This window comes from Rhododendron vialii, chromosome 11a (genome assembly GCF_030253575.1).
Source record: "Rhododendron vialii isolate Sample 1 chromosome 11a, ASM3025357v1".
Taxonomy (NCBI): domain Eukaryota; kingdom Viridiplantae; phylum Streptophyta; class Magnoliopsida; order Ericales; family Ericaceae; genus Rhododendron; species Rhododendron vialii.
In genome coordinates, this window is record NC_080567.1 from 24,333,715 (window position 1) to 24,355,466 (window position 21,752).

At 38.1% G+C, this 21,752-nt stretch overlaps 2 protein-coding genes and 1 long non-coding RNA gene across 5 annotated transcripts; 2 read left to right on the forward strand and 1 right to left on the reverse strand.

Moving 5' to 3' along the window:
• Positions 1-2,804: 2,804 nt before the first annotated feature.
• Positions 2,805-10,483, forward strand: LOC131308550 (WD repeat-containing protein PCN-like). The gene is made up of 11 exons (XM_058335488.1): positions 2,805-3,080; positions 3,184-3,327; positions 4,319-4,625; positions 4,722-4,785; positions 4,950-5,063; positions 5,192-5,354; positions 6,882-7,035; positions 7,197-7,795; positions 8,798-8,979; positions 9,267-9,527; positions 9,625-10,483. The coding sequence occupies exons 1-11, from the start codon at positions 2,919-2,921 to the stop codon at positions 9,941-9,943; spliced, it is 2,469 nt and encodes an 822-aa protein (XP_058191471.1). The 5' UTR covers positions 2,805-2,918; the 3' UTR covers positions 9,944-10,483.
• A 2,186-nt stretch (positions 10,484-12,669) lies between these two features.
• Positions 12,670-13,028, reverse strand: LOC131308552 (uncharacterized). Its single transcript, XR_009194470.1, has 2 exons — positions 12,934-13,028; positions 12,670-12,856 (listed from the first exon to the last, which is right to left on the reverse strand). It is a non-coding gene; the product is annotated as an uncharacterized LOC131308552 (long non-coding RNA).
• A 110-nt stretch (positions 13,029-13,138) lies between these two features.
• LOC131308551 (fructose-1,6-bisphosphatase, cytosolic) lies at positions 13,139-19,886 on the forward strand. Of its 3 annotated transcripts, XM_058335490.1 has the most exons (13): positions 13,139-13,297; positions 15,430-15,477; positions 15,592-15,666; positions 15,750-15,811; positions 15,934-16,000; positions 16,130-16,243; positions 16,688-16,774; positions 17,509-17,579; positions 17,653-17,718; positions 18,574-18,660; positions 18,744-18,819; positions 19,522-19,676; positions 19,765-19,886. In XM_058335490.1, exons 1-12 carry the CDS (start codon positions 13,139-13,141, stop codon positions 19,630-19,632), a joined length of 1,023 nt encoding a protein of 340 aa, XP_058191473.1. In that variant the 3' UTR covers positions 19,633-19,676; positions 19,765-19,886. The 3 variants fall into 3 exon arrangements, with proteins under 3 accessions (XP_058191473.1, XP_058191472.1, XP_058191475.1); XM_058335489.1 differs by having other exon boundaries at positions 19,522-19,886; XM_058335492.1 differs by lacking the exon at positions 16,688-16,774 and having other exon boundaries at positions 19,522-19,886.
• The last annotated feature ends 1,866 nt before the right edge of the window (positions 19,887-21,752 follow it).

Consider the following 21,752-nt stretch of genomic DNA (forward strand, 5'->3'; position numbering starts at 1 on the left):
CAAAAGAACACACACAGAAAGATATTTTCTTTACTTCACCTTACCTCACTTTCCCTAGAAATCTAGTATTTTTCAAATACCATTTCCGACAGCTGGCCAAATCGTATTTTGTGAAGGAAAATAAACCCCTTCAACCCCGTGCGTAACCCCACCCAGTAACAAGCTCATAAGCAAAGCTTTGGTAGTAATCAAACTCACCGGGCTTTGAAATTGCACGCGTGGTATTAGAGAGGCGGAGGAAAACCTAATCATGTCTTCCAACGTAATTGCCGACCACATAACCAAGGCATACGACTTCTAAGAAAATACTAGATAAAGGCATTAATTTCTGAGATTAAAGACTTGGTTGATAATTCATCATAACCACCCACTACTTTAGTCTTGGTCATTAACTCGTTGAATTATTAGATTTTTTTTTAAGGGTTGACAATAACACAAACACGAGCTATCGAAGGGTTAGACCAATTAATTGTTAATTTCAGGATCTCGAAAATTAGTCGAGTTGCGGGTCAACCGACTCAGACCTCCGGTTATCAAAAGAGTAACAACACAAACGCATTATTAGCCGTACGTAGTGCCGAAGCATGAATTTAAGAGTTATAGTTAAATGACGATAGCAGCGAAAAATAATTGCAAGCCTCAACGAATGAAATTAAAATAAGGTAATTGCAGACTTGCAGTGGTTTTAAATTAATACTAGTAATAATTTGACATGCTGACAGGATGCTTTGATAAAAATAAAAAAGTACTAAATAAGCTGAAATCGGAGTATTGATCAGCCGGTGGGAAACAAGGTAGCGTAATTTAATGCTTTTTGCTTATTCTTATTGAATATTGGAGCATGATCTGCATGCTTTGGTAGTGTTTGTTTTTTACCCTCTCATTATTATTAGGTAAATGCAAGATTAATTTCATATAATTTACTCGTAACTAATTTAACTAATCTGACCCAGGATGATGGGAGTGAAGTGATCAATCCCGCCCGGGCCGGATTTGCGCCTGAAATCAGTCTTGCTCTCTGAAAATTTCACCCGAGCCGAATCAATCCCATCCGGGCTGGTTTAGCGCGGAAAGATCGATATATAAGCCATTTTTAGGATTTTGAACTTATAGTACTGCATTCACAACAGTTTTTCCTGTGATAGACAAAGAGGAATTCTAAGAGATCTCATCTGTAATCCTTTGGACATTTGTTTTTCTTTCGTATACTGAAACCCTCGATCGTTTAATGCTTGGAAAGTCTAATTACCTCAAATATTGTCGTACGATGCGAAAGGATTAAATCATCAAATTAAATGAGACAATCGTAGGTTTTATTTTATATCACACAAGAGGATCTACATTCTTCTTCTTCTTCCTGAGCCTTGGTAATGCCTTTTTTTTCCTTTTTCTTTTTTCTTTTTTTTCTTTTTTATCATCTTGATAATGCTTGGAAACTCTAAACAGTTGTTATGTAAAATAACATAATTTTCGGACAGTCAATCCTCTTCTTGGAATAAGCCAACTATAATCTTCAATTATGGGCTAGAGATTCTTGATTCCTTTGTTCATTTGGACGGTCTGAGGCCCACAGGCCATAGACTTGAGGTTTATCTTTAGATTTGTTCATTAAGATAGGTAGAATAGGATTAGGTTATGCATTACTTTTGAACCTGTCCTAGCTGCAGTTAGCACCCATCTCTCTCTCTCTCTCTCTCTCTCTCTCTCTGCATATTTATTTATATGGCTAAATTTCTGTATATATTTGTGAGACTGATCATCCTCTTTGCAAAACAATGGAACATATCCTGTAAGTTTGTATTGGCTAGAGAAAAATGGCCAGAACCATTGGAGTTACGCCCTACGAGATCTCTCGGTATTTATAGCTACTGGACTTGAATAAGCTTTTCCTATTAGAAGGAAATTCATCAAAAGGATATGTCGATGACTTCTTCTAATCGCTTTGTATGACAAATTTTATAACTCCTGAATAAATATGATGTTTTTATTTTACTGACGAGAGTACCGGGAATTTTGCCCCGATAAATCACCAAAATAAAAAGAAGTATCAAGCCATTATCGGACCTAATCTGAAGGTAACTGCGTGATTAAATGAATAGTGTGAGGTTTAAAATTATTATGTTGTATATTTTCGTTTCACTAATGTGATTTGTCGTACACCGTTGAATCTTTTAAAAATGGTAAGTCGAATGAGCCGAGCATTATCTTATTTGAGTTTGGTTTGTAATCTTAATGATTGCTCAAATATTTATGTACCGAAAATCATGAATGTTTGAGCAGATTACGTTCGGGTCAGACATGATAGTGCATGGAGTGAAATGGTTTTGGGGAAGACTGAGGCTCTGTTTCCGTTAAACTAAAAGTTGTAGACTACAACTAGTTTATTTTTCCCTTTTTAATTATTTTTCGCTTTTGTTACTTTTGGTTTTTAAGTTTTTTCTGCATATGCCTAAAAATTCTTGTATAAAAGTCATAATTTTCTACTTTTTTGATTTCTCTCGTACAGACGAATTAATAACGCATAAAAAATTTGATGCAAAAGTAACAAAAATAAAATAAAAATAAAATCGTACCATGATTCGTTCTCGTTAGAGAAAGAGGGCGAGTTCGAGGAGATACGGAGCACGTGCACGTCCGTATCTAGAGATGACATTCACACGCTCCGTTAACGGAGCAGTGGGACAACAAAAATTTAAGGGGCACAAATGAATAATTTCGCCAACAAAGTGTCCATACCGATAAAAAGCAATAGTTTCAGGGGTATAGCAGCAAATTAAAACCCCTCGTTCATTAGGGTTTAGGTAGTCTCACTTTTTTTTTTCCCTGCACAGATTTTAGGGTTTACATAGTCAGTCGGCTCTGTTTACTTCACCGTTTCCAACTCTCTGTCATTGATTGAGCTCCAGGAAGAGGAAAAAATGCTGGAGCTTTACAAGACCAGCTCCGTCCAGTGGAAGCCGTCGCCGGTCGTAGCCCTAGCCACCAGCCTCGACGACTCCCAAGTCGCCGCCGCCCGCGACGACGGCTCCCTCGAGATTTGGCTCGTCTCTCCCGGCTCCGTCGGCTGGCACTGCCAACTTGTACTCATCAGTTTTTTTATTATCTATTGTTTAGTATATGGTTTGAATTCACGATTATAAGTTTGTTTTTTTGTTTTTGTTTTTGTTTTTGTTTGTTTGGTAGACAATACATGGGAACAGCGATTCGAGGGTTTCCTCCCTTGTGTGGTGTCAATCCTGCTCGACCGGTTTGCCGCCAGGTCGGTTGTTTTCGTCGAACATTGACGGTTCGGTTTCGCATTGGGATCTGTTTGATTTGACAGAGAAGGTATTGATTCTGAGGTGTTATATATGAGTGCTTTTGTGATTTCTGAAATGACAAAACACCTACGGTGTGGGAAACGGGTGCGTTGTTTAGGTCTTATTGACGTAGGGAATCTATTTGGAGGATTGAGAAGTAGTGTAGTGCAAAGAGGGAACAATGGAAATGAACGCTATTTGGAAGACAATCTTGCAAAATTGTTTTTTTTTTTTATAACTCAAGTGTCCGGGCCAGCTTACGTGCACCTTAACTAATCATGGGACCTATCCCACCGTTCACTAGTGGAAGCTCAATTAAAGCTAGGGAAAGGTCTGTATGGACTGGCCCAAAAAAGGTTGATAGTAGTTGGGAGGTTTCGAACGTGAGATCTTAGGAGCTAGCAAACCCCGAAGTCCGAAATCTTGACCACCAGGTCTACCCCTTGGGGTTACAACTTCAAAATAGGTTGACATCTATGTCCACTTGAAGGCCTTGGGTAGCCTTGTAAAGGACACATTGTTACATTGTTATACAGCTTGACGATTTTGGTTGCAAAGCAAATGTGGTTTTGAACAAAATTTTGCATGAGCATTGGTTATGCACCTCTTCTAGCGGTCCATAGAGTAGCATTAGGTGGTTGGTTGTTCAGGGAATTAATGACGCATCAGTTTCTGGCTCCATTTTACTGTAGATAACTATGAGGGAGCCACTCCATCACATCTTTATTTGAATGTTGAACCGGATAAGGATATTTTTTAACGCTCGTTATTATGTGGTAGTTTATAGGCAGCTGGTTTAGTTTTGATTATGTTGTGCATTGAAACGGAGATTTCCGTTGCGTTGATGCCTGATGGGACAAAAAAATCAAAATATTCTTTATGGGAATACGCAAGTGTGGGTGCTGAAGCTTCTTCTATGCATTTATTGTTGGTTCTATGCACAGAGCTATTTTTTATCCTCTTCCTTATTCAGTTTGATTTTAGTCGAATATAATTTGCTGTACACTATGTATTTGCAGGTTGCGCTAGATTCAATTGGTGTCTCAATTTGGCAGATGGCTGCGGCACCTATTATCAGTTCACCCCATCATACAAAGGATGACACCCTGCTCATTGAAAATGGCCATGCTAATGATAAAATTGGCGATGATGATTACCCTGAAACAAGTGAGAGTGAAGATGACAGTGACTTGGTTGAGCTTCATGGACAACCAACCAGTGAAAATAGGCTCGTGGCACTTGCTTGCGATGACGGTTGCGTACGCATATATAGTATCTCTGACTCTGATAAGTTAATTTATGTGAAATCGTTGACACGGGTCAGTGGTGAGATTTCTGCACCTTTTCGTCAAATGACCATGGTTGTGTTTTTTGTTATTGCAATTGCTATACGCCATTACTTTTGTCTTGTTGCCATTTCAGGGCGTGTTCTAAGTGTGACCTGGAGTCCTGATGGAAATTCAATATATTCAGGGAGTAGTGATGGGTATGTAAATTTTTTGAGATAGACTGCAGGTATAAAGCTTGAATGTATCTTATTGAGAAGTTATGCGGCATGATTATAATAAAAATTGGTGGGAATCGTCATATTTCCAAAGCTTCTTGTAGCATATACTGTGTGTTCAAATAAGACGGGGTGGCATTTTTCAGGATTATCCGATGCTGGGATGCTAAATTGGCTCATGAGATCTATAGGATTACAGTTGGCTCTGGAGGTTCAGGTAGCGGACGTGATCTTTGCATATGGTCGTTACTTGCACTGAGGTAAAAGTAGTTCTTTTACGTGGTACTTGATGTGTATGGGTTGTGGTGTTTGCCAATATCTTTGTGCTGGTGTAGTTCTGGGTCGTTGAACCACTTTATGTTGTTTAAAACTAATGTTTTTGGTTCAGGTGTGGGACTCTTGTTAGTGGAGACAGTAATGGTAATGTTCAGTTTTGGGATAGTCAGCATGGAACGCTTTTGCAGGCGCAATCTTGTCACAAGGGTGAAGTCAATGCACTGGCAGCATCTCCTAGCCATAACAGGGTATTCTCTGCCGGTTCTGATGGTCAGGTACTGGATACTGTGTCTTTTTTGAGTTCCACCTTTTCTGTACTGACCTAAGAAGCACATGCACTTGTAAAAAGGCGATGAGCCGACGACACTCTCACACGTGTCCAATACTTTTTTCTTTGTATGTCCGTAGTTAGCAACGAAAAATGATAATTTTGGACGCAAGTGTCTGAAGCAAGGTAATGAGCACAAAAATCGAATTGAGTCTCTAAACCTGGCCCCTTTGATGCCTTCTGGCTATGATTTTAGGATTGGTTACACGGCATTACGTCCCTTGAGTTCCTCAATTTTTGAAGGTATAGAGAGGCTTTATTTCAGTGGTAAATTTTTTTGAAAGCAGCCACTTTGTGCCTTATTGCCAAAGGTTAGTTCTGTCTCCAATCCTCCCCCGCCCATATCACCATCGGTTGGGAATTTCATGGGTACTGTTATTGTTGTTGTATTGACATGTCTGACACTTATCTTGTGACGCGTCTGTCGCTTCTTGTTCTTCGTCGTAGCCATTACTAGATAACTAAACTAGACCAAGTCTTTTTGGACACTTGCTAAGATTTGATTATCAGACACTTGCTAAGATCTGGACATCTGGTTATCAGAAACTTGCGTCTGCGTAGTATGTGGTTGGTGTATTTGTGGATGTACAGTATTTTTATTTTATGATTTCAAATGTTGGAATTGCAGATGTTGAATTATTGTTAATAAATGGAGACCTCTCATGGATCCATATTTCTTGAATTTTTCTTTAGTGGCTCTGTAATTTTGAGATCATAAATTTTTTTGATGTAATTTTGAGATCATAATGACATAAGTGTTATTCGTTTTTTTGTGTGGTCTCACTTTGAAATTAGTCGTGGAGTTGTGAACAACAAGTATCTTTTAGGTTATGTTTCCATATCTTTTCCTCTTTTGTCTATTACAGTATTACTAAATACATGAAAAATCCATGATTCTTTGCGGCATATAAAGATAATTTTTTTCCCTCTTTTATTCGCTTAGTAAAATAGTTGTGATAGTATATAGAGATTTCATGCTTTTAATTGAACTTTTATGAAAGATATTAGTGAAGATGCCATTTTGGTGGTAAGATTGTGAGCTTATCTGATGTTTTAGCTTCAGTGGTTCATGTGCTGGGCATAATCTTCGTAATTTCAGAGGAACTTCCTTGTGGTGGGAACCATTGCTGTTTCTGAGCCCTTTGATTTATATGTATTTATTTGGAGCGATAGGTTGTAGAGAAATTAAAAAGAAGAAACCTGTATGATTCTCTGATGTTATTTCTCTAAGTTCCTTTCGCATGGAAGTGTATAAGGCCTTTCGGCCTTGTGGCCTCCTTTTGTACACGAGCAGCATTCCCTTAATGCCTTATTTCTGATATGATTATTTACTTATAAAAGGAAAAGCCATTCACTCTTATATGAGAGACCTGAGAAGGATATTCTCTGCTTGGCCACATTTCACCCCCTATTCCCTTGAGCTGCTTTCTCTAAGGAACTAACAGCTTCAGCTGGCTTGCTATTTTGTTTTTAGGTTATACTTTATACACTGTCCAGTGAAACAGTTGGATCTGGTGATGGCAATTCTTCGGCAGAAGTGATGAAGAGATGGGTCTATGTTGGTTATGTCAGAGTTCATACACATGATGTGAGGGCCTTGACGGTTGCAGTGCCAATATGTCAAGAAGGTTTTTCAATGAATAATGTTAGATTTTGTATTTGAAAAATAAAAAGCAAAGAGAAAGAGAAGGCTGTTCCTAGTCATCACCTTTTTTTTCCTCTGCCGCGTTTCACTTTTTTGATAAAATTAGAAATTTCTGTTCGTCAATGCTATTGTTTTCATTGGCAGAACTGTTGCCTGAAGAAAATGTGAAAAGGGTTCGTGGTAGGGAGAAGCCTATTGATCTTGGTTACCATAAGTGGGCCCATCTGGGAGTTCCAATGCTTATCTCAGCCGGTGATGACACTAAGCTCTTTGCTTATTCTGTGAAGGAGTTCACCAAGTTCTCTCCACATGATATCTGCCCTGCACCACAGAGGGTTCCCATTCAACTGGCACTGAATACGGTCTTTGATCAATCACCTTTGCTACTAGTACAGGCTTCTTATTGGTTAGATATTATCAGTGTTCGTGTAAAGAGTGGGGTGGTACCTGGTATGGTTTCTGGTCCTTCCGGTGGTCTTGCAAAGACGGATTTGCTAGTCCGGGTGAAGAGTAGGGCAGCTCAAAAGATCAATTGCAGCACCGTTTCTACCTCGGGATTGCTTTTTGCTTATTCAGACCATGTGGAACCCCACATGTTCAAATTAAAGAGGTCTAAGGTTGGAAAAAAAGCGTGGAAAGAGAGATATCTTTTGCTTCCTTCAAATCTACCGTTTGCACATTCAATGGTTTTCACCTTTGACGCTTCACAGTTGATAATAGCAGGGCATGATAGAAGAATATACGTGAGCCTTCTCTTTCAGCATTATTCATCGTACTATTTTGCTTTAACCTTTTCCCTTGCATTTATCATACATGAGGAGCATGTTTTTATTTGTTGTTGCATGTTTTTTTGGTTGTGGTCAACTATGGATCTTCTTACGATGATCTGATTGCTTATTTTGTATGATTGAGATGTGTTAAGGAAACTGTGCTTCATGATCCGGTGCTTGTCTTACTGCTGAGTCAAGTGGCTTGTGTATATCGTATACTTTGTGTGAGGTTGTGTATTTCTTTAATAATCTTCTAGAGGGAGTTTAGAGGCTATAGTTCAAAAGGATCTAGGATTTTTGGATGTCACGGGATACAATGCCTTCAAGAGAGCTCACTAGGAAAAATGGCAATTGATTGAGAATTAGAACACACAGCTAGGTTTGGTTACTCTAGTGGAATTTTGTTGTTACTAGTAATATTTATATCATTCATATCACTATGATTGCTAGAAGCGTAAATGTTGGATCCTTTTTAAATCTTCATTTCTCACTCTCCTTCTCTTCCCATATCTGAGTGCGATATTGTACTTTGTATGTTATGCATGCGTGCATACACAAACGTGTATAAGTAACAAAAGAATATGCATTGGCTAAATTACTCCCTGCGTCCCATTTTGTTTGTCCATCTTTTTATTTGTGGATGTTGGATGTCCCACAATTCATGTCCACTTTGGCAAGTCAATGGATAAACCTTCACAAATTTCTGAAACTCTCCCTTTACTCTCCTTATTTGAAATACTTGAGGTTCTCGTTGTAATTTGTAAATTTTCCCTTCCCCCTCTCTTCTCTTCATGTTTTCTGTCAAAATTCAAAGTATCTGTATTAATTTACTTCTTTTATGAGCATGATTGTTTTATGGGTGCTAGAATCGATAACGAGGAGGCAGTGGATCAGTTGTATGACAATTTGTGGCTGGGGTCGTTTTACTTGTGTAAGTTAGATCTTAACTTGTTGACCTTTTTCATTGTAATCCAGGTTGTGGATGTGGAAAGTGCAAAATTACTACATGCCTTTTCACCTTGCCGTAGGGAGCATGATGAGCAACTGCCACCTACGGAGCCTCCCATAACAAAACTGTTTATCAGTTCTGATGGGCAGTGGCTAGCTGCTATCAACTGCTTTGGAGATATTTATATATTTAATCTAGAGATACGAAGGTGTGAACTAGCTTACTAGTTTTATTTGTTATTTCTCGTCTTTTATTTAGATGGTAAGCAAGTAGGAAATATAGTTCCAACATTGCCAAGAAGCGGAATGTGTGATAACTTAATATGGGACCTCTCCGCTCATTGCCAATTGGTTTTGAGTTGGATCTAAAGTTTTCACAGGTATGGTAGATGAAAGTTCTGATATACATGCTTAGAGACTGTATGTATTTTTGTGTATATGGTAGATTAAATCATTCAGTTCTTGATATTACTGTTTTATGGGTGTTGTGGCACAGGCAGCACTGGTTCATATCTAGATTGGATGGTGCCTCTGTAACAGCTGGCAGTTTTAGTCCCCGGAACAGCAATGTGCTTATCATTTCCACCTCTTCAAACCAAGTTTATGTATTTGATGTGGAGGCCAAGCAGTTGGGGGAATGGTCCATGCGACACACATTTGTTCTGCCCAGGAGATACCAAGAATTTCCTGGGGAAGTTATTGGGCTTTCATTTCCACCGTCCTCAAATTCGTCATCTGTTGTCATCTACAGTTCTAGGTGCTCTTCCATCCTGCCTTTTCTTGTGGACCACTTGGTGTTGATTATCATAGTTCCAAGATAGTAATGTCGATTTTTTCTTTTGTTGTTTTTTTAGGGCAATGTGCTTGATTGACTTTGGGTTGCCAGTTGATCGCGATGATGATAATGACTTGGTAAACGGACATGAGGCAACATTCAAGAAGTTACGAAATTCTCCCATGAACGGAAAATTGAAACGGACATTGAAACGCAATGCATTGGATATGAAACACAATGACAAAAGGAATTTTGAATTTGTTGATTTCCGGGAGGGCCCTGTTTTATTTGTTGGACATCTTTCAAAAAATTCTGTCTTGATCATATACAAACGGTGGATGGAAGTGGTAAAAACTTTGGACACCGCACCTGTTCACAGACACATTTATGGGACATGACTGCTTGTTGGATGGAGATAGGTTTTCTAAAATGGCTTTGGTGGGAGAGTTCACATGTAGCAATTTGGGCCATATTCTTGGGGTATTACTTAGGACACTTGTTCGACAATTGAACAGTACTGCAGGTATCCACCCCCGCTACTCAAGGTTTAAAGTAGCACAATCGTTTGAAAGTCAAATGTCTACCTGCTGGCACCACTTAGGCTCAGAGGGTTTGTACAGACAGACTTTTTGGGTGCTAAGATCCAAAGTTGAGAGGGAAATAGGCCGGTCATCAAAAGAAAATGGGGAACTCGCTTAGAGAGCTAGAAGTGATTCCCTCTTTTACTCAGATGCATCGTCGGGCTCTATAGCATGTTGTGTAATGCTTGATAGTTCTTACCTTGTATAAGTCATGTTTAATTTATCAGGGGTCTAAAGCACGTAGTTTTATGTAATCCTTGATAGTTCTTGTTATCATTTTTTTTGATCACCTAGTTCTTGTTACCTTGTTACGTTATATTATGTTTACTATTTGCAATGGTTCAATTATTTCTGCTATTGACCCTGTAATGGTTGCCTAAGTTGTGTACAGTAGTCCATGGTGCAATGATTCTTCCAGCAGCAAAATTAAGCATTTTGTCTTTTGGCCACAAGCTCTAAAAGAATCTCACTTTGTACAGCAAAACTTTCATGCAGTATTATCTTACAGAAATTATTTGGCACAGTACTGCGTTTTAGAACAAAAGACCGCCATCATTTTTCTCTTCTTCTTCCTCAATGGTATCCACTCTCTTCTTTGAAGTGCAGGTTGGGCCACAGTTTGGGGTTTTGCCATTCAGTGTTTTAAGGTAATTGATGGAGCATCAACAAAAATCCTGGAATTACTGGCACGAATTTGGAATGCACTAGAGAATGGAGGATCAATTTGTACGTATGTTCTTGTTGCAAGTGGTGCTATCCATTTAATCAAGGTTGAAGCTAGGGAGGATAGTTTTCCGCTCGGAGAATGTTGTAGGTTCTGTTTGTATTAAACCCTCTATCATGAACCATTTACTCGAGGGAAAATGTTATTATGGCAGAAAAATCGAGCAGGGAAATGCACCAGAATAGCCAATATAGAGAAGAGAGGTATGGAGAAAGTGCCATTTCCTTTCTTCTTTCGGCCATGGGTGTTTTTCTGATCTGTCCAAGATTGTCAGGGTTCTCCAGGTATGATATGGACAAGTCTTTTGCTACCAGTGGTAAAAGAAATGAGATTTTTTTTTATCATGATAAAGACATGAGATTGCTTAAGAGTTTAAAATGGGGTGGGGGTGTTCTTGTAGGAAGCCAACCAAAGAAGGGAAGATGTGTAGTTTTCTGTTGCATGAATTCTTTCTCCATTAACGGAGATATTTCGGTAACTATGTGCAAAATGCAGTGTGTGGGGCCACTCCTAATGTGAGTGAGTAGGGCTGCAGACGAATCGAGCTATTTGGCTCGTTAAGGGCCCAACTCGGGGCGGGCTCAATTTTGAGTTTTAGGCTTGTGTGGTAAGCGAGCAGAGTTGAACTCTCAAAGCTCGGCTCAATTTGTTTAGCTCGTGTTTTAAGTTCATCTTGTAAACATATAAGCGTTTTGGTACACCTGTGCGGTGGTAGCAAAGTTGTGTATTTTACAAGGGAAACAATAGTACTCTTTTTCGATTAGTTCTATAATACAATGTTTTCGAAATCACGTAAAATATTATAAATTGAAAGGTACAATCGATTGAAAAATGACATGAACTCTAAAAAATGACTATTAAGTCCGACGGAGGGAGTAATATTTTAGTTTCCGAAAGGGTTAGGTGAGAGATTTGATGCTGGATATTGGATTGCTCGCTGACTGCTCAGGTATGAACCCTGAGTTTTTGTCAAGAGTTTGACCGTAGAGTTGGATATAGATAAGTGTTTTGACAAAAGTTGTCTTACCAATGGTTAAATAAATGAGATTTCTTTGGTCATGACAAAGAATGAGATTGCTTTGCGAAAATGGAGCACCAGAGAAATTTTCCTTCCATTTTGTCAACATAGAAACAGATGACGAGAAAAAATTGCAACCAAAGATATCAATAGAATATCTTGATGTGACTAATATCTCGTGTTGTGTGTGGTAATTCATGTTCCGCAAAATGACAAATACAACGGTCTCGTTTTTCAATTCGAGATGTTCATTATTACAATTTGAAAATATTTCATTCCGTTCCATTTTAGTTGTTTATTTTCGTTAATCGTGCCGCTCTTTAAATGCTTATATCTCTCAATTTACAATATTTTTGATAATTTTAAAAATTTTGTACTATTATAGACTTAATCGAGAACTATCAAATAAGTTTCATATTGCGTATTTTTAAAGATTTATATTGAAATATATTATCGATTGAAAACTGACATAAATATAAAAAAAGGATAAAAAAAATGGGACGGAGGTATATTCGAATGTTCGGTGTGAAATCGAATATTTTGCCAAAAATTCTGGAAAGGAAGCGATTATGAAATTGATCGAAGGGTTGAATATAATTTAAGCTTTTGACAAAATGATGTGATTTTATTCAATTAGAGAGATAAAAGTAGAGATAAAGAATACTCCATGGATATAAGAATTGTTTTTTGTTTAGCAAGAAACAGGGGACGAAATTTCCTTGTAGGGGTAGTATTTCGTCGTCGTCAACATCGAAACAGAGGACAAGACCCAACAACGGCCGAACCAGGAGAGAGAGAGAGAGAGAGAGAGAGAGAGGGAGAGAGAGACGAAGGAAGGAAGGAAGACGACGAAGGGCGTTATCCTGAGTGGCAACCACATAACCCCTCCTTTCACGGCGGAGCCGCCACGTGTCATCCTGAACTTCCACTGACGTTAGATAGCCCCATCTCCCTCTCTCATCTCTTCTTCATTATCCAAAATCCCTACCTATACGTACAGATAGTTATATATAGATATGCCCCATCTCCCTCTCTCATCTCTTCTTCATTATCCAAAATCCCTACCTATACGTACAGATAGTTATATATAGATATAAATAAATATCTGCTACATAAATATATGTACGTATCCGGTAGCTATGGCAACGTCAGACCTCGAAATGAGTGACTGACGCTGTACTCGATACAATCGCCACCTGATTCAGAAAACCCTAAACCTTAAAAGTTACGTAAAACCCTAAGGGGAAGTTATTGGTTAGAGTGAGGAGAGATGGATCACGCAGCGGATGCTTTCAGGACGGACTTGATGACCATAACGCGGTTCGTGCTCAATGAGCAGTCCAAGCACCCGGAGTCGCGCGGGGACTTCACGATTCTGCTCAGTCACATTGTTCTCGGCTGCAAGTTCGTTTGCTCTGCTGTCAACAAGGTAATTTCAGTCTTTGAATTTGATTCCAACAGCTCTCTGTTCATCATTTTGTTTTTTTCATCTTCAACTGTTGTTGTGTCGGTTTGTGGCCGTGATTTTATAAAAAGTGAAAGTTCATTTTTGAGTTGAGAGTTATTGCGTTATCGAGTGGAAAGGAATTGATAGTTCCAAATGATTGTTCTTATTCTTAGCTTTGTTAGGAATACGATGCCATCCTCCTATTAGTCTTTGAATCAATTTCAAAGATTAATGAAATTTTTTTTGCAGTTACAAAAAAAAAAAAAAAATGATGCTCCAAAGAGTTGGCGAGTTGGCATGGTGGTCAAGGTTTTAGGAATTTAAGAGATTGCTCTCTTTTGAGGTCTCGTGTTTGAAACTCTGTCAAGTGCTATCAAGTCTTATGGAGCCAGTCCGTAGGAGACTCTTGCACTGGCTGTAAGTTTGGCAGGAGTGTTTTTCAGGGATTAGTCGAGGTGTGCGTTAGCTTGCTCGGACATCCGAGTTATAAAAAATCCAGTGGCAATGATGGGCACGAAAAAGAAGAATTGATCTTTTCTTCCTATTGTGGTCCTGTTGTGTAGGGTTTGTTTGTTTGAAAACAGGAGAGAGAGAGAGAGAGAGAGAGAGAGAGAGAGAGAGAGAGAGAGAGATTCTGCTGAAACTAGTTATTTTATTTGTTGTTTTGAAAATAAAATAAAATCCAAATGAGATTGTAAATAATTTTTCCTTCATTGTTTGTATGAGAAAACTGGAAAGTGAAACTAACAAAGTGAAAGAGGGAAGGGGAAAAAAAAAAAACAGAATGAAAGGAACTTCAAGAATAGACTATCACTATCTTTGTATTTACTCTATTAGGATTTTCGTTTCCTCTGAGGAGGAAGGGGAAAAATTATCTTTTCCTTTTGTTTCTCTTTCTTTTCTCAAAGTTCCAAATCACTTTTAGTAGAATGGTTATGCTGCTTTTGTATGTAAGCAGGGGCGGATTCAATGTAGGCACAATGACCCTCCTGACATGATAATAAATATTATATATGTTAATATTCTTATCGAACTGAACTGGCACATTGTATGGGAGGCCACAGGTTTGAAACTTGTTGCCTACTTCTCTTGCTTCATTTTTAATGCTCTAAAGTTCCCTCCATAATTTCTCTAAGATTTCTTGGGCAAATGTATATATACTATACGTTTTAATGTGTTTGACTTTGTTCCCATTTTTTTTTTTTCTACCTGTAACTTAACACTTATTTATTTTTTCTACCTTTTTCTTTGTACTCTTAGCAAGTTTATTTTTGTTGTTGTTGTCCATTACATGATCTTAATTCAAAACTTAATGTCGTTACTACGAAGGTTCAACTTTATTTGAGTGATTTTATGTTTTTCAATTATTGTAAAAAATTATCGAGAGCCCATATTTGTACTCGAAATCTCCGGGCCGGCTTTGTACTCGAAAGGTGACCCCTTTGTGTGAAATTTCTGGATCCGCAACTGTATGTAAGCATGTTGGTTGTGGAGGATGTCGTCTGTACGTGTGTGCATGATTTCGTATATACACGTGTGCATGATGTAACGATTAAACATGTCTGTATTTCTCCTGTACATGTAGTCTTCGACTCTTCGTTAAAGAAAACAAGAGAATTATGCATATGCATGGGGGCTTCATCTGTCAAGGGAAAGTAGAGTTTGTGGAGCAACGCAGAAGGGAAGATAACCAGGGTAGTATTCTACAGCTCATTTGAGTGATGATTGGCTGTAGAACTTTCGGACATTAACTCAATGGTTACATTTTCTACTTCCTACTCAAACTTCATACAAAAGAAAAATTCAAGTGACTTGTCTTACCGTAGCTCTTTTTGATAAAAAAGTATAGCGGATTATTTTCTTTTCCTCCCTTATCTCAGCTAGGAAGAAGGACAGTAATAGTCAAAGATCCATTATGAGAAATTAACCTGAATAGTTGACGCCACTGAAGGTTCTGAGTGTAAAATTATCCGCTAAGTTGAGGAAATAATGGTTCGAGTCTTCAGAAGGGAGAGTGATCCGTCTTCATTGTTCTCTGAAATGGAAAATCTTTTGTTGTTTGAATCTTGTTTTCTGATTCATGCCATTCTTATTATAGATGTGGTATTCTGCAGGCAGGTCTTGCTAAACTCATTGGACTTGCTGGAGAAACCAATGTGCAGGCAAGTTGCCAAGTTCTTAAGCCATTTAGCATTCTCATCTCCATTTTTTTGATTATGATTTATTAGTAAAACTCCTTCTGATACTAACAGGTGATTCATCTATTTTAACTGAAGGGTGAAGAGCAAAAGAAACTGGATGTGCTTTCAAATGAAGTTTTTGTCAAGGCCTTGGTCAGCAGTGGCCGAACAGTAAGTTAAGATGAATATTTGACATGTTTCAACTGAACATTGTTTTTCTTTTTTGGCTCTGAAAAGCGCAAATCTTCTTGCAGTGCATCCTTGTCTCCGAAGAGGATGAAGAGGCAACATTTGTTGAGTCATCTTTGCGTGGAAGGTGTCTGATACTTCTATTTTGTTGATTAGTTCTCCACTATACTCCTTTCATGTTCCAATGTAAAAACTGTTTTCAATATCTTCATACAAGATTTCTGCAAACAATTTGTTCTGATGGTGCAGGTACTGTGTTGTGTTTGATCCACTGGATGGATCCTCCAACATTGATTGTGGTGTTTCCATTGGAACGGTAGTGCTCTTCTCTTGAATGTATCGGTTATTTCCTTATCTGTATTGCGACGGACTCTTGTGCTATTATATATAATTCAAGAATAACTTACATTGCACCAATTTATTGTGTTTCTTCTCTTCTATATAGATCTTTGGGATTTATACTGTGAAAGATGGTGGAGAACCAGCTTTAGATGATGTGCTTCAGCCTGGGAAAAATATGGTGGCTGCCGGCTATTGCATGTATGGAAGCTCTTGCACGGTACAAAGATATTTCTTTTATATTTTTTGCCTTATGAAGCCCAAAAATTAAGTTAAGAAGGTGTCTTGTTCCATTTTAATCAGGTTGACTGGCTATTGTAGTTTCTGGAGTAGCAGCAGTTCCCTTTTTGGTATAAGAAAAGATTTTTTGTGGCCCTTTGATTTTGGTTTTGTTTTGGGGTTGTGTGCGTGTGCGTGTGCGTGTTTGTGTTGGTGTTATGGTTTTCCTAAGCTTATGGGGTCCTATCTTTTTTTTTGATCGGCAAAGGTTAGTATTGTTAGAATAGTTAGATTAGCCCCTTGAAGGAGGAGTTGAACTCATGACCTCCTTACTCCTAGCACTTAAGTGCACCCCCTGATGCCATTGGGCCAAAGGCCTCTTGGCTATGGAGTCGCTTCTATAATGTGATTCTGATTTCCTTTTTGGGTTAAAATGATTTTGCAGCTAGTGATAAGCACCGGAGGTGGCGTTAATGGATTTACCCTTGATCCATCTCTTGGGGAGTTCATCCTAACTCATCCAGACATTAAGGTTAGTCTCTTGGATTTGAATCTGTTCCCAGAAAGTCGTATTATCTCCATGAAATTAAAACTTGGTGTGCTCAGGCCCCTGCAGGCTGCACAACTCCAAATATTACACATATTAAAGTCATTTTTCAGGTTAATTTAGAAAAATTCTATTAGATTGGCTCTTGCAAGTCTCTTGGGTGAAAAGAATTTCTTAAAATTCCTATACATGTGGGAAAAAATCCCTGAACTTTCAAGTTATCGATCATTTTTAGGTCGCGTGTGTATAATTAAATGGCGGCTACGCATATACACATGATCTCATCTCTTCCTCAAACCTCGGAAATAGCAATATATACTTATGAAATAAATTTTCTTGTTGTCAATATGGAAATACATGTGGTTTGGGCCCCTGCCTTTGTTTGCCACTGTTGGTTGCTTTATTTCTAAGGAGACAGATTTTCCTTTCGCATTCCCTTTGTTTTGGTTTTTTTTTTTTTTTTTTGTGTGTGTGTGGCTATGTCACTGTTAGAATTCTCTAGTTATGATGGGTTGTAAAGGCAAATGCTGAAGATATCTTTGGTTAGCCTTGTCACATGTGCTCTGCTATGCGTTTCCATAATTTCAAATTTGTTCCGTCTTATTTAGCATGTTTGTGCTAAAGCATTTCAATTGAATTCCATCGGTTCCAGTTTTCATTTATATGACTGGAATACTTCAGCTGTCTGACTTCTAGTTATCACGTGTGTTTATGTGCAGATTCCTAAAAAAGGAAAAATTTACTCTGTGAATGAAGGAAATGCCAAAAACTGGGATGGTCCAACCACAAAGTATGTGGGACTGAATATTGCAATCTTTTATTTTCTGTTAAGTTTCCATCCTCTTGACATTCTACAACAACAGGTATGTTGAAAAATGCAAGTTCCCTAAAGATGGATCATCACCAAAGTCTCTAAGATACATTGGAAGGTACATGACACGAGTTGCGTTCCTTCATTATTCAAATGATTGGAACTTGTACCTGTAGTAACCAATGATAAATTTATTATCTTAAGTTGCTATATTCTACTTGCAATTTAAGAATCAGTTTATGTCTTAAGACTTTGTTTTGTTAGAAAGTCTCGAATTGCCTTTTCCTTGTCTAGTACGTTATCTTTTTTCACATCTTGGTCGCAGCAGCTACCCATGGGTGCGGTGGGCTGGTTTAAACTTGAGACCAAGTCTGAAATTGGGGAAAAAATATATAACCAGCTATAATTGAGTTTAGATAAGATCTGGAACTGTGAAAAACAAAATCTGACCTGTTATAATCAGGCCAGTGAACGTACAAACGTTACTCATCCATCTACTTGGGGCCAACTGGAAACTGAGCAGCCCTTTTTTTTTTTAAATTTTTATGGAGGAATGTTGAAGTAACACATTTATAAAGTTCTCTTAGTAAATTTCAAATGATAAAACAGTTGGGTTATGGGTAATTATTATTCATCGACTCAAAAGGTGGAAACATTCTGATCAAAGAAGCACCCTTCAGAATCCTTCTCCGTTTCCCACCATAGGCACTCAACATTAGGCCCTTTTAATTTGAGCAAGTTTGCTGTGTGGGTCCGATTTTGCGATCTCTAACTGGTGCTGTTGATTTGTATCATTTCATTTCTGAAACCCTTTGACCTCCACATTTTGTCGAAACATTTTTGGCTGGGTTCACCTTATCCTGAATTTGAGTATGATTGTTGTCCATCTGAACATGGGTACAAATGGAAACTATCAATCCATGTGTGAATTTGTTTCTCTTTCTCATCCTTCTGTATGGATTTGATACTGCAGCATGGTGGCTGATGTGCACCGCACATTACTTTATGGTGGTATCTTTTTGTACCCTGCTGACAAGAAAAGCCCGAATGGAAAACTGCGGTATGCTAAGCTACTCCATGCCACTTTTGTAGTTAGAATGATGAATGAATAGGTGACTAACTTCAACCTCAATAATGATTTAGGGTTCTTTATGAAGTCTTCCCAATGTCATTCCTGATGGAGCAAGCCGGAGGCCAGGCATTTACGGGCAAGCAACGGGTAACTTCTTAACCAATTGGTCATGCTTGAGACAATCACTTGGCTTGCATTATCATGAAGTTCAGTTGGAGGAATGTTACTTTGCTTTTGCACAAGGGTGCAGTTTTAATCTTCTGGCGGGATTTTACATTGATTGGGCAATTGGCCTTCTTTAATTAAAGTACAGAAATATTGCCGATAAAAGAAGTACAGAAATATTAGGTCTCCTGTATTTTCGGATCGTTGAATTAGAGGGAAACTCATGGGACCCCCATCTTGAACTTCTCCGATTAGAATTAGTTCTCTCCCAAAACTCGTCTTGCAAAACAAGAGTTTGTAGGAATCTTATTTGTTACCTAGTTCCCTCCTCATCTAAAGCATTATATTTTCATTTTCTGGCGAGATCCTCTTGGCAAATAGATGGATAAAGCAAACGTACATTTGTTTTACGTAACTTAGATAAGGTTTGCAGACAACTATTCTTGACTATTGAACAGAGCCTCAAAGATGTTCCCGTCAGAAGAACTTGAAAAAAACACATATCGTGTTGCATTTGCTCCAGCTTAGTTTATTGCTTTTATTAGATTTACACCACCCCAAATCTTCTCACCACAACCAATGTATACATAAATTGGCAATACTGATGCAAAGTTCTTAAAGCAAAACCCTGATGCGCAAGTCAAATGCTTCCTATAGAAATAATTGAAATGATTATCTTTGCAGGCACTTGACTTGCTTCCAACAAACATACATGAGCGATCTCCAATATTTCTGGGTAGTTACGATGATGTCGAGGAAATTAAAGCACTCTATGCTGCTGAAGAGAACACATGAATGCATTTCCACTTGGTGCTTGTGCAAATGCTAAAATAGACGTGGTAACTGATTATAATCTGTTCATGCGATGAAACTTCTCATTAAGTTTTCCTTGTAATGAAATGATACAATTGATTCATGGAATTTCAGGCATGAAGTTCTCTTTGTTTCATGAAAGAAGTACAGTAGAAGTCAATGCTTGCGATAACAAAAGAATTTGGGCCATAGTTGATCATGCATGACCTGACATTATAACACCATAATCTCCATAATCTCTGTCGTGTTTTATCTGGTTTATTGCAAATTTGCAATGGAAATTGATATTCGCGCTCCCTTTTTTGATGCAGGCGCTCCACTTTGTTCACGAAGTTACTAGTAACTTCACGTTGAAAGTGGAGCCCCTCCATAAAAAAAAAGGAGCGCGAATATCAGTTCCCATTTGCAATTCGTATAATTTCTTGGTTGGAAAGGATAGAATACGGCCATGAATCAACGACAGCAGCCTTGATGATTCTTGTCATTTTGTGCTTTCGAAATTGGTGATCAACCAACAAAACAATATTTGTGGATGATATTCTCCAAAATATTTCGGCTTCCATTTTCTGAAATTCTGTTCTATTAATTTTTCTCCGATGGGAAACGATTCTTGTAGATCAAATAAACTGCTGTCAATTTCACAGCAGTCCTGGATCCTGATATGCTTTTCTGTGCCTCGTCTAGTTTTTTCCTCCTCCTTTTCTTTTTATGCTTTTATACTTTATGCTGCTCACATGGAACGAACAGAAGTCGAACCCAGTCTCCTGGGGTTTGTGCTTTGCACCCGGAATGATTGAAAAAGATTGTTTGTCTCCCTAATTTACAATAGATTGCATCTGACTATGTTCGACTTTGAACCCCGAGGGGTTTGGCCAAGTGGGCTTTCTATATATATTCAAATATATATATTTTTTATTGATAAATCTAACAAATGCTTACCCTCCGTGAGATCGCATATTCGAATCCCACGGAGGTCAAACATTTCAAACCTTGGAGTCACTGGAGAGTTTGTCTGGTCGTTACCTTGAGAGTTTCAAAATTAGATGAGGTGCGCACATATTGGTCCAGACATCTAGTTATCAGAGAAAAAACAAACAATGTTTGACTTTGGGCCTAGATAAAATCCTGATTTTCCTTTGTATAGAAACTCTTCAACATCTCATAGGATTCGCATGTTAGGGCATTTCTGTTGGCATGCCAAATGAGATGCTAGAATTCTGCATTGCCAACTTTTATGCCTCATGAGACAAGGTTTGGGAATGTCACACTTGCATGCATACTGCTTGCTTACGCTTTGCCTCTACCTCTCTCCTTATGTGCTCCACTGATAGGATTGGTATTTGGCAAATTAGGACTCAAACGAATAAGCTGTCCAAGATTGAGCTCCTATGTGCCTCGTTAAAAGCTTGTTCGGAATCAGTTTGTTATGTGAACAAATGAAGCATGAATACGTGTTGAAGTTCATTATTTTGAAACAGAGCTCGAACAATTTATCAGCTCGATGAGCATATATACGACGCTTAAAAAATTCAAATTACTCAAGCTCGGCTTAAGTAAAACTTGTTTGAGCCGAAAAAAGAAGTTAAAACTCGTTCGAGATCAGCTCGTTTGATAAATAAATCAAGAATGACAATTTTTTTTTAATTTTGTTAAGTTTTAATATTAACTTTGGCAATTTATTGCTTGACTCATTTGACTTATTTATACTATCTTGTTTGGCATCTAGTGAGTAAAATAGAAAAATTGACAATTCCGCAATCAAAGTACTCATGATGTCAAATTATGATAGTTCTACAAAGTAGCACTGGTAAAACTACCAATGAAACTATTTTTTTTTATTCCTATTTTATTACTGGAAGGCAAAATAGGTTTCTTAATTCCCACTTGGCTTAAAAAGGTATTCAGATTTTTCTGGCAATTTCCCCATTCATTGTATACAAAACTACAAGTTGTTCTCATGGGCCAGTGCCATCATTGGTTTTAAAAAAAAAAAGTTAATAATTTACAATAATCAACAATTGGTTCTTCCTTGTGCAACATTTTATTAACACAATAATGATCTCAACATGAACTTGGGAAGGCTTTTGTGTGGCCTAGTAGAA